This window comes from Patagioenas fasciata, chromosome 16 (assembly GCF_037038585.1).
Source record: "Patagioenas fasciata isolate bPatFas1 chromosome 16, bPatFas1.hap1, whole genome shotgun sequence".
In the NCBI taxonomy this organism is placed as follows: Eukaryota; Metazoa; Chordata; class Aves; order Columbiformes; family Columbidae; genus Patagioenas; species Patagioenas fasciata.
This window is the reverse complement of record NC_092535.1, coordinates 10,363,075-10,375,828: the sequence shown is the minus strand read 5'-3', so window position 1 is coordinate 10,375,828 and position 12,754 is coordinate 10,363,075. Positions and strand designations below refer to the sequence as shown.

At 47.0% G+C, this 12,754-nt stretch overlaps 1 protein-coding gene across 2 annotated transcripts; it reads left to right on the top strand.

Moving 5' to 3' along the window:
• Positions 1 to 498: 498 nt before the first annotated feature.
• Positions 499 to 8,504, top strand: DYNLRB1 (dynein light chain roadblock-type 1). 2 transcript variants are annotated; one of them, XM_065850198.2, is made up of 4 exons: positions 499 to 588; positions 3,839 to 3,914; positions 6,150 to 6,317; positions 7,973 to 8,504. In XM_065850198.2, the coding sequence occupies exons 1-4, from the start codon at positions 586 to 588 to the stop codon at positions 8,014 to 8,016; spliced, it is 291 nt and encodes a 96-aa protein (XP_065706270.1). In that variant the 5' UTR covers positions 499 to 585; the 3' UTR covers positions 8,017 to 8,504. The 2 variants fall into 2 exon arrangements, with proteins under 2 accessions (XP_065706270.1, XP_065706268.1); XM_065850196.2 differs by having other exon boundaries at positions 499 to 633.
• Positions 8,505 to 12,754: the final 4,250 nt, after the last annotated feature.

Genomic DNA, 12,754 nt, shown 5'->3' with positions numbered 1-12,754 from the left:
TTTGCAAGGCTGGGTGTTCTACCTAAAGGCAGGTACACACAATAGGGCAAAAGCCCCTGCTTATATCCCCCCAAATTCCCTGCTGCAATTTCCCTCCTGTTCCCCATTGGTTGGTACTGCAGGGTTTACAGACCGCTCCGACACATACAATACCCTTCCCCTTATCAATATGGATTCCTGGTACTTTGGCTACACTTCCCCCTCAATTAACTTGTAAATACAGGTGTCAATGTGCACACAGGTGTCAGTATACATTCCGGGAAGAGACTGTTTTACGTTAAGGCTCCATAGTCCGATGTCTCTCGGTCCTTCCCCCCTGCCGGGTTCAGGCGCCAGGTTCTTCGTTACCCGTTCCTCACGGAGCAGCCGGCTGCGCAGGGCGGCTCGGCGACAACACACAGAGCGGCACCAAACCGGCCTTCCAGAAACCTTCCGCCCTGCTTACGTGTTCCGGGCGGAAGTGCCGCCGCTCGGCCCCACCCCTGCGGTGCCAGGGCCGCTTCCGGCCGCTCCTCCCCGCGGATTGGCCGAGCGGGCGGCGCATGCGCGCGCTGCTGGGAGCGGGCGGAGCGGAGGCGGCTCGAGATGGTGGGTGAGGCTGCGCGTGGGGCCCGGTCAGAACCGCGGGGCCCGGCCCGTTCTGTTCTCGTCTCATCCTGTCCCGTTCCATTCCTTCCCGTCCCGTCCCCTTGGCGCTGCCCCGGGCCGGCAGGGGAGGCGCCGCCTCTCGGGTGCTCCGCTGTGGGAAACGCCCGTGTTGGCGCAGAGCGGGGCGGAGGGAGCGGTGCTGGGGCTGCCCCGCCTGGGCGGGTCTCTGGGCCGTCCGGTGTCCGTCTGGTGTCCGTTTGGTCTCTATCCGGTTTGCCCTGGTCCCACCGGTTCGGGACGGGTTCGGTTTGGGCTCTGGGACCGCGCCGGTGCGATCGGTGTGTTGTGAGGTGGGGGTTGAGCGGGGTCTGTGCTGATTGTGGCTTGGCCGGGGTCACAGCCCGTGTCACACCCCCTGTGTCACACCCCTTGGGTCACACCCCATGTCACACACTGCGTCTTGCATACTGTGTGACACACACCTTGTCACCCTGGTCTTGTGGGTCCTTTCCTGCAGGTGTGTCCATGGGGACGCATGTCCCAGGTTTCCTCTGAGCTGTGGGGTGGTGGGCAGTGAGCCTGTGGGGCTGAGTGTCCCTGGATCCAGTGCCATCACTAGGACGCTTGGCTGGCTCCTCGGGGCGTCCTCACAAGCTGGGAGCTCCCTCCAGGATGCAAACCTGTCCTACAGCATCTTTGTGTTACATGAAATCCCCGTGGAGAAGCACAGAGATGATGCGACAGAGAAGATGCTGCTGGGTTTGTGAAATGAGCCGTGTGTTTCCTGGGCTAAAAGTGAGGTGATGAGACCTTAGGAAAGGGTGAGATGTGTCATGGTCTGAGGTGGGTCCCTCTGCTCTCAGCTGTGCCTGGTGCCTTTTTAGGGTAACGTGGGAGTGTGATCAGACTCCTTCTCCGAGAGGTACAAGCCCAGGACAGCTGGAGCAAAACAGAGGGACAGTTCCTGTGCTGTCACCAGGGGATTCACCTGGCCCGCCCGGGACTGTGGGTCCTGCCCCAAATCATCGCCTGGACTGAACCCTTCAGTTCGTTCTGTCAGACACTCGAACACCCCCTGGGATGGGGGAAGGTGCTGTTCAAGGAAAGCGTTTGCGTTTCTCGTGGCTACCAGGTTACAGCTTCTAAAGCTGGAAGCAGTCAGGAGAAAGACCGTTTTAAACCAACTGGCTGTTCGGTATTCTTTGGAACCTGGACCGTATTTATTTTGTTGTGATTGTGCTGGAGGTTGTTTCCTGTTCAAGTATCTTGTTGGCCAGTTTGTGTTTGTGAAATTGGGGATGAAAATATGTGGAAAAATTTCTAAAGAAATATATATTGACCTAAATTGAAGGTGTGGAGTTGAAATGGTCTAATAAGAGATTTTTTCAGCAAACCGAGGAGTTAAAGTGTTCTAGATGAAAACAGAAAGACAAAGGCTACTGTTGTATATACAGCAAAGGTTATGGAAGAGCAAACCAGTGATGGGGAGTATTTATTCTCCTTTTGAAGTGTGCATCTCTCCTGCCCCATTTACTGCCTTTTGTAGCTATCCATCCCTTTGTGAAGATAGCTTTTGTTTGTTTTGCAAGTTAAATATACATTTTTTTTCCTCAGCAGTGTTTTTGCTGCTCTGCTGAGCTGAACTGGCTTGTGGAGGTGTTGGACAAGCTCCAGAGCTCCCCGTGTCGGGACATAAGAACAGGAGGAGCGAGACCTTCCCATGTCAGCCGCAGATCACCCCCCCTTGTCATTAGATTATCTGCCGGTTGTTAGAAGAAATTAAAAATTGGTGTTGTTATCTGCAGATGCTTCTTTGCATTTAAATGAATTTGTTAAGGTCCAATGAAAGAAAGTATTTAACAAATCAGGACTTAATTACTGCTAATAAGTCAGGAATTTATTTCAGCTTCAAGTGAGCTGCCATATTCCTCTCAGCATCTGTACACGCGGTAGTTTGGTTTTTGTTCCGCTTCCTTTGTCTTCTATTTGAAAATAGTCCAGCATTCAGAAATAATCAAGAGCTTTGTTGAAAAGACTGAATTTTTCTATGCTGAATAAGACAGAAAAACTCTGCTTTGTAAAGACAAACTCCGGCGGCGCCATCTCTTATCAGCGACAGTTTGTTACTCCGAGCTGCTTGTACCGACAGCACCCTGCGGAAAGTTGGTTTGAAGATCTGAGGTTGAGGCCGTGTGGTTTTGTTAGGACAAGGGAACAGGGTTTATAACGCGCCCACGTTCTCGTGCTGTGGGGTGGAATCAGACAGGATTTTCACGATGCCCCAGGAACAGCCGCCGTGGCCAGATGCGCCGGGCGGTCTCACCTTTCCCAGGTTCAGGTGATTCCTGTCACCGCAGGAGCGTTTCTGTGCGACTCTCTAGCAAGACCTGAAAGGTGCCTTGTGTCTCAGTTCCCTTTAATGGGAATAGAAAATGCCAAATATTCCCCCGGCTGTGGAAAACAGCTCAGGTGCTGAGGCTTTATGACCCTATTAGAGAACACATAGGTGAATTTTGATTGATGTCTTGTAGCAGTGGCAGTTGCGCAGAAGGGTTTGAAAGCTCTTCCAAAGTTGATGGTGATTTTTACAAAGACAAAGGGACTTTTGCCTTGGCCTTCAGTTTTTGGGGTTTTTTAAGTTGATTTCACAAAGTTGCAAATTATTGTTAGTGGTTATAATCTTGTTAGTTATCCCAGCATGAATCATAATTAGAAATAAATAGCATTTATTTGCTGATTTTCCTCTCACTTATTTGTAATTGCTCTTAGCATTCATTTGATAAAAGGGGAGGTAGCCTTGCATGAAGAATGCAGAAAAAATTATAATATAAAATTATTTTAAAAATATATTAAAAATATTTAAAAAATATAAATTCCATGTATATTTTCTTATGTGCTTTTTGCTTGCCACCTGAATGGCAGCAGTCTGAGTCAGCAGTGTTCCAGCTGCCATCCTGCAGTGAGGAGCTGATGGGTGAGGTTGCGGTGAGAGGGCAAGATTAGAGAGGAGTTCCGAATTGCCACAAGATTATAATCGCAAATGAGTGAAGAGCGAAGATGGAAAACAGCTGAAAAGGTGGTGCAGAGAAGGCGGTACCAAAGCACAGACATGTCGCTGCATAGGGCGGTGTAGGTAAAATCTGCCTGAATCATCTTGGTGCAGCTTTATTTTTGGACACATGATTCCAAAGCTTTGGTGGAAGGTGAACAGCAGCTGTCATCTATTGATTTGGGCTTTTTCTGTTTGCAGGCTGAGGTGGAAGAAACACTGAAGCGAATCCAGAGCCAAAAAGGAGTGCAAGGAATCATTGTGGTTAATTCTGAAGGTACAGTGTCAGTCTCGGTTATCTGAGATGTAACTTCTTCTGAACACGCACTTTAAAAACAGCTGATGGTGCTACTTGCGTTTAGATTCCAGTCCGTCTTTAGCAAAGGTTCTACTGTAGCCAAAGCAGAGAGACAAGAAAAATTGGTTTCCCATTTCTGCTTTTCTGTAAGCTCTCTTTAGTATTTTAGGAAATAAATAAATGAAGATAAATAGCAAACGCTTAGAAATACTTGAGTTATGCCAGTGTTTGAGGCTGTGTTTGGTCAAAGCGTTTATCAGTAGCGCTAAAAGCTCTCATGACATCTGAAATGTTGCTGCTGTGCATGTCCAGAGCGCTGCTCTCTCGGCCTCTTGGACTCGATGATCTCCTGAGGTCCCTTCCAACCCCAACCGCCCTGTGATCCATGACACTCGTAAGCTGGTTGTCTCTTTTTGAACTCAGTGAAGGGCCCAACAGAACAGACTTGTTCAGAGCCCTCTAAATACACTGGGCGCAGCCCAGCTTCTTAAAATTGTGTCATTGTCTTTTTAAATTGAATATTTCCTAGAAGTAACCCTTAGGAAAGATGACAGACAGTAACTGTATGTGAATCTATTGAAGATCAGATCCTTGCATACTTGTATGCAGCTTGTGTTCCTGCTCGCTGTTTTTTCATGATGGTGAATAATGGATCGTACTCTCCAGGCTGGAGCTGCACTTATTTGAACAAACACCTACAGGGGTTTTTCTGCTGTGCCGGTAGTTGGCTGCTGCGTTGTTCGGACACATGAGCTGAATTTTAGCTGCCTTTTTGTGGGGAAACGTATCTATTGGAGCCTTCACTTTCACAAAATGTCAGGGACTGGACTGGACCTGGAAAGCTCACCAGTGCAATCCCCCCATGGAGCAGGAACACCCAGCTGAAGTTACACAGGAAGGTGTCCAGGCGGGTTTGAATGTCTGCAGAGAAGGAGACTCCACAACCTCCCTGGGCAGCCTGGGCCAGGCTCTGCCACCCTCACCATGACAAAGTTTCTTCTCAAATTTAAGTGGAACCTCTTGTGTTCCAGTTTATACCCATTGCCCCTTGTCCTATCGTTGGTTGTCACCCAGAAGAGCCTGGCTCCATCCTCCTGACACTGCCCCTTTCCATATTGATCCCCATGAATGAGTCCCCCCTCAGTCTCCTCTTCTCCAGCTCCAGAGCCCCAGCTCCCTCAGCCTTTCCTCACACGGGAGATGCTTCACTCCCTTCAGCATCTTGGTGGCTGCGCTGGACTCTCTCCAGCAGTTCCCTGTCCTTCTGGAACTGAGGGGCCACAACTGGACACAATATTCCAGATGTGGTCTCCCCAGGGCAGAGCAGAGGGGCAGGAGAACCTCTCTGACCTACTGACCACCCCCTTCTAACCCACCCCAGGTACCATTGGCTTCCTGGCCACAAGGGCCCAGTGCTGGCTCATGGTCACCCTGCTGTCCCCAGGACCCCCAGGTCCCTTTCCCCTACACTGCTCTCTAACAGGTCATTCCCCAACTTATACTGGAACCTGGGGTTGTTCCTGCCCAGATTCAAGACTCTACACTTGCCCTTGTTCTATTTCATTACATTTTTCCCTGCCCAGCTCTCCAGCCTGTCCAGGTCTCTGGATGGCAGCACAGCTTCCAGTGTCAGCCACTCCTCCCAGCTTGGTGTCATCAGCAAACTTGCTGACAGTCACTCTATTCCCTCATCCAAGTTGTTGATGAATATATTGAATAATACTGGTCCCAGTACCGACCCTTGAGGGACTCCACTAGGTACAGGCCCCATACCTGTGTGATGCAGCAACCAATGTTCTCGGTAATCAGCACCGATCCCAGCCCAGCTATGATGTTCAGGAGCCTTTCTGAAAGGAAAAGCTGTCCCTAGTCAGGATAAAAGCATTGAAACATTGGTATTTCCTCTCTCTGTCCCAGATATTTTTGTTATTATTTATTTCGATTTATAAATTTCACAAGTAAACAATTAAATGAAAAAGCAAAAGTAAAGCACTGATGCTACTAGAGGTAAACAGTTCTTCTGGCCTACACCTGCAGTTCCAGATCTTAGCCTTTCCACATCGTATTTCTGTTTGTGTTCTCCGTTTAAGGTTTTAAAAAGAATCCCCAGTGTAGCAACATCATCTGCTGAGGTTAAATGGCCACCCCAGTTGGACCTGGTGCTGCCCAAGGCGGAGTTAGTTCTGCAGTTTTGTCACTGACCCTGTTTTGCAGGTATTCCTATCAAAAGCACTATGGACAACTCCACGACGATCCAGTACGCGGGCCTCATGCACAGCTTCATCATGAAGGCGCGGAGCACCGTGAGGGACATCGATCCCCAGAACGACCTCACGTTCCTGCGGATCCGCTCCAAGAAAAACGAAATCATGGTTGCACCAGGTAAAAGCGAGTGGGGTAAAGCAGGGATCAGGGAATTCAGCGCAGTTCTCTTCTCGTGCGATTGACACTGTCAGCCTGAGACGACTGTTCTGCCTGCTGCTTTTATTCATATTGTATAATCCCTTCCAAGAAGCTGTTCTGGTTTCTTCTGAGTCGAAAGCTTTTATCATTGACCTAAATTTGCTTTTTTCATGTTTGAATGTGGGAAATCACTTCTCTCATTTCACATTGATCAAAGTAGAAAGTGTTAAATAGTGTTTGAGAGCGTGTTGCAGCCTCTCATGTTTTGTGCTTTCGGTATAAAACTACAAGAGTTGGAAAGGAATATGTTTGGAAAGCGATTCCAGCTCTGCACTGTGATAAAGCAAAACAGTCTAATAGATTTTCCAGTTCAGAGAAAAGTAATAGAACATATTGTGGCTGGAATCGTGAGTTGTAGAATGTAGCAGCAGCAACCATCTTTTCAGGGGACATCCTCATTTCATCCAATTATGCCCTGGTGTCGAGGGTTTTGATTGCGGGGTGACAACAAAACCCTGGCAGATGTTTTGTTAACCTCCTCTACTTCCCCCCTTCCCCCTTTTGCCTGTCCCTCTCCCCCCTTGCCACTCAGCACAGGCAATCAGGAGGGAAAGAAGGACAGAGAGAAGACAGTTGGAAAAATTAAAAATGTTTTACTAATGCTACTAATAAGAATAGAGAAAATAATACAAAATATACAAAACCAATCTGGAAAGTCCCAGCAACTGCAGAGCCAGCACCCGAAGTCCTGGACTGGACTCTGCAGCCAACCAGAGCTGGATTCAGTCTCTCACTGGGCCTCAGTTCACAGGGATGACTCGCAAGGTCCTCTCCTAATGTCGGCCATAAGGAAAGAGGGAAAAAGGGACGAGATCCTTGTGATCTCCCACTTTTATATGAAGTATTCACGTGAATGGGATGTTATACTCAGTCAGTTTCTTGGTCACCTGTTTATCGTTGTCCCTCTCGCGAGATGTCCATCCATGCTTATCAGTAACTTCCCATTCCATTGCTATGTTCACCAAAACATGGATCTGGTTTTCCAGGAAAATGCAGCTGATATGAAGCTTTAGCTGACAGGCAAATTCACTAAAAGAGAAACTTGTTTTTAACAAAACCAGGACACCTGGGAAGCAGTGAGATGAGTGGAGGTCGCTCGTGGGGCAGGAACTCGGCTTTGTTTGTTGGTGCTGCTCCGCAGTGGGTTGTGCTGCAGGAGGGGATGGCAGCTGCAATAAACCTCTCCTCGGGGGCTGGTCGAGGCAGATCTAAAGCCCAGCTCTGGGGTTGATGCTGAGACAGCCTCTGATTTCCATGCGAGGCATGAAAAGAGAGAAATGAGCGTTGCTCCCGCAAAAACGCAGCTCCAGCCGCCCCAGTTAGAGTTTCCTAAGCACAAACTGAGCTAAATTCAGTTCGTTTGGAAGCGTGGAGTTTCTAAACCTGACACTTTTTCTCAGTGAGACTCGTAAGTGATCTGAGATGCCAAGCCTGTTTTGCTCATTGAGGATGAATGTCAGGACTCTATCGTTCCAGTGTATCAACGAGATATGAAGAAATGTTGACATTTACTGCTGCTGTGAACAAATATCAGCAATGAAAGAATGATTTTGTTGTGTTTTGTTTTTCTCCAGATAAAGACTACTTCCTGATTGTCATCCAGAATCCAACTGAATGATTCACTGACTTGGTCTGTTTGTTTCCCTTTGCTCAACTGTTTTTTTTTAATTTAATGGTAATGAATAGAGCGTTCGTGTTAACTCTGCTGTGTCACTTCAGTAATGTCTGGGAAAACAAAAGCAGGTGGTTTTGTTGTTTACAAGTAGAAAAAGTGGCTTTCTTTAGTTTGTATCGCAAGTCGTTTTGAGGACGAGATGGTGAATTAGAATCAGGCAGTAAAAAAATGAACAGATTCTTTTAATAGTTAAGAAGATAATATAATAAAACTCTAATAATGTTCTAAAACACATTATGCTTTGTATGTTTCCATGCTTCTGTCACCACTATTTGAAAAATGCTTTTACACTATTAGTTTTGAATTACTTTTACACTATTACTTTTGTAAATATGAAACTTGTCTGTCCTCTAGTTCTGTCTTATTCTGTTGGTTTTATAAGTTACTTTGAAAGAGTCTGGCCATATCGAATTAAAAAGTGTCATCAGTGACTGGTTTTGCCTTACGTGTTTTCCTTCTGAAGGTTTTAATTATTCTCGTGATTGATTGGGTTTTTCTTCAGAAAACAGAACCTTCTTAGGGCTATTTTCACTCATCTGTTGCTTTCTATAAACAAGTTTTTAGTCTAAGTGCATGTGCAATAGACGCATAATCGTGTGTTTTCCTACCACCTCCGTTTTGTTTTAGACAGAAACGTCGTGGCAAGGCCATCGGTTGCCCGTTGGAGCTCTCCTAACATCACAGTCCAGTATCCAGTTTTATCTGGTGTCTTCCTTTAGTAATGTTTAAATATGGCCGTTAAGGACAGGTGGTCATCTGGGTCCTCTGAAGTAATAAAGGGCTTATTTTTGTAGCCTTAATAGAGCCCTGTAATTGCACGCAGAGCTCAGGAATTTGTGCGAAACATCTGCATTGAAGATGTTTCTCACGTGTGCGACAGACACAACTCTGGCTTGTCCTGAAGAGTCTTAGCGACATTGTTGAGGGTTTTGATTGCGGGGTGACAATAAAACCCTGGCAGATGTATTGTTAACCCCCTCCCCTTCAACCCTTCCCTCTCCCCCTTCCCACTCAGCACAGGCGATCGGGAGGGAAAGAAGGACAGAGAAAGGAGAACTGGAAAAATTAAAAATGTTTTACCTATGCTACTAATAAGAATAGAGAAAATAATACAAAATATACAAAACCAATCTGGAAAGTCCCAGCAACTGCAGAGCTGGCACCCAAAGTCCTGGACTGGATTCTGCAGCCAACCGGAGCTGGATTCAGTCTGTCACTGGGCCTCAGTTCACAGGGACGACTCGCAAGGTCCTCTCCTAATGTCACCATAAGAAAAGAGGGAAAAGGGACAAGATCCTTGTGATCTCCCACTTTTATATGAAGTATTCACGTGAATGGGATGTTATACTCGGTCAGTTTCTTGGTCCCCTGTTTCTCGTTGCCCCTCTCGCGAGATGTCCATCCATGCTTATCAGTAACTTCCCATTCCATTGCTATGTTCACCAAAACATGGATCTGGTTCTCCAGGAAAATGCAGCTGATATGAAGCTTTAGCTGACAGGCAAATTCACTAAAAGAAAAACTTGTTTTTAATAAAACCAGGACAGACATGCAGACGGTCCCAGCCCAGGTTCAGCAATTCGTACGTTGTCAGCGCTACGTTTGTGTGCTCGGGCAGCTGAACGCAGCCAACGCTGCAGCGCGGTCAGAGCATCGGCTCCTTCAGCCTCCTCTGTCCCACGGGGCTGGGGATTCACGGCGGTGGAACCAATTGTGACACAAGTGTTGACATGCGGAATAAACTACAACTCAGAATGAGTTATAAAGCAGGTATGTGCAAGGGGATCGCTCCCAAAGCTTGCTGGTTTATGCCCATTAGTTCATACATACTCAAGCTATTTCTTAGAGTGGGCGGTCATATTACAATTAGTTCTCAAAAATAATTTTAATATCCGCACCCCTTGTCGCGCGTGCGCACAGCTTGCTGGTGGTCGTCTGTTGGGGTCTTCAGGCTGAAGTAAGTAGTCTTCCTCTTGACAAACTTTCATAAACCCTTGCTCTTTGGCCTGGAAACCATTTGATATGTGACTCCTTGTCATGCTTTGTTGCTTAGTTTGCTTCACGCTGGGATGCAGTTAAGGCTGGGATAGGTGATCTTCTTTAAGTTCCTGTTGAAGCCCCTATTTCTGTTAATTAAGCCAATCACATTGTATACATTATTAACCACAATTGAGTTACACAATACATTGCTGTCCACACAATACATTTCTCCTCAACTGCCTATCAGTGTTCACCTGTCCAAAAAGGATTTGTGCCAAAGTGCACCTGAGCAAAGAGCCACAGCCTCCAGGCACGAAACATTCTGTACAACCAGAGGAAGAACCTTGACCGAGTACCTGCAGTTTTATTAGGGGATGACGTTTATTGTGCTGCTGAGGGATCGCTCCTGACTCACGTATCTCTGTCAGCAGAAGCGCCCGTGTTTCGCCCTGCTCTGTCAGAATTACAAACCGTAGTTGGGACATGTGATGCTGCCCACACTGAGGAACACACCAAGAATTCCTGGATGTCCCAGGCAGCTGCTTTCCTGCTTTGGAATCTTCAGTAAAAATGTGGGTGTTGACTCAGACACTTTTCTGGGTTTCAGCGCACAAGGTGGATCTGAGGTGACTCAAACAGCTGAGACCACCTGTATGTTCAGCGTTTGCTTTCCGTGCCTTTTCAGACTTGGGCATTAATTTATAGACCGTCTAATTTTTTGAGGTAGTGTGTATGAATGGGAAGGTCAGAAATGCTGTTTGTGACCCGTGGTCAGTCCCGCAGCACCTGGTGAGGGTGCTTTACACTATTTTGGTTGTATCTCTGCTGTCGTCATGTCTTGGTTTCAGTTGTTACTCTGTTTATGAACCGTTTCTCCCATCAGCACGTATTTGACCACACTACATTGGCATCGCCGTGGGATCATGTTCTGTGCCAAGAAGGGACCAACACAAACATCCGTTCCCTACTTGCAGAAAACTGACAGATAACTCTCAGAGCATGGATTATTTTCATTATTGCATCTGGGTTTAAGCCATGCCATCCAACACGAATAGGGGCTGAAATGCTCTGCGTGTGTCCCGATACACAGCAGCTTATATGATGTGTGTGATCTGTCATCATTGAATACCGTCTCCAAAAATGATCTCCAGCAAGCTGAAGTCTCCGGATAATAACTGAATAGTGAGGAAAGGCAGAATCAAAAAGTGACTTCAGGTACCTCTGTCTGTCTTGTTGTTCGTAACCAGGGAAATGTTTCTTGGAGGTGCTGACCTGCTTCTGCACCTTGGTTGTCCTTGGTAGGTGGCAGCGTCACTCTTTGAACAGCAAAGAACTGTAGTGTCCTGCTTTATGTTGGATGCTTCTTTAAGGACAGCTGCCCCACCAGTGGTTTTGTGTGGTGTCTGAGTTTGAGACAGTGTTGAGGTGTTTTCTATTAAACAAGCTGTGGTAAGTAACCCTATTGCAAAATAAAGATCGTACCCCTTTTCTGCATTGTGTTTAGACCATAAACTCACAGTGAAATTACTGAGCTCCTGCTATGTGCAGACTGATTGGGGTTTTGGAGGAGGTTGGTTCCCGGTGCCTGTTGTGTTTCGAGGGGGTTTCTCAAGGACTGTTTGCAGTCTGACTTGAAATACACTCGGCAATTTGAATAAAGGGGTCTTGAAGAAGTTGGTTTTGGAGGATGCAGGAGCTTTTCAAATCCATCTGGTCAGGGCAGGGCCTTGCTTATGCCATACTCATGCTACCTTTACATTAGAATTCAAAGGTAATTCCATTTAATTTGGGGTTTTTTTGTTTGTTGGTTTGATTTTGTTTGTTTGTTTGTTTTAGAAAAAAGGGGGAAAGGTGTATGAAGCTGGAGATCAACAACTTCCGTTTACTATGGAGGAAACAATGTCTTATTTGGATCAGGAGCATTAGGGAGTTGCAGTGATCTGACCAGCAGCAATTCCTCTATATGCATGTTAGGGGAGGATTTCATTTCTAAATTATCTTAAAGAGGGTCAAGGAAGTGATGGGATGCAGTTCTGCTTCTTGTCCTGTGTTTGCTGAGTTTGAGCCTGGTCATTTTGTATGGTAAAATTATTGTCAAAGTGAGAAAGAATGAAAAACTGAGCATCATGGCCTTTTTTGCAGCCAGGAGACACAGCTGGGTCTGAACAGCGAATTCTGCGATCTGCGCCTTGGAAAACCAACCCCAATGTATTAAGGAGCTAAGGATGGAGCCAGGCTCTTCTTGGTGACAACCAATGATAGGACAAGGGGCAATGGGTACAAACTGGAACACAAAAGGTTTCGCTTAAATATGAGAAGAAACTTGTTGGGGGTGAGGGTGGCAGAGCCTGGCCCAGGCTGCCCAGGGAGGCTGTGGAGTCTCCTTCTCTGCAGACATTCAAACCCGCCTGGACACCTTCCTGTGGAACCTCAGCTGGGTGTTCCTGCTCCATGGGGGGATTGCACTGGATAAGCTTTCCAGGTCCCTTCCAACCCCTGACATTCTGGGATTCTGTGATTCTGTGTGAAGGGCAGCCTGAGGCTGGTTCAACTGTGACCAGCCCCACCTGAGGCTCTGGTGCTGACTGCACCAGGATGAGGCCCTGGCAGAGCAATGGAGATGATAATGTGTTATTACTGCGAAAGCCAGGCTTGGACAGGCGTTTTCTGTGCACCTCAGAGCAGCTCTTTTAAGCTGCTC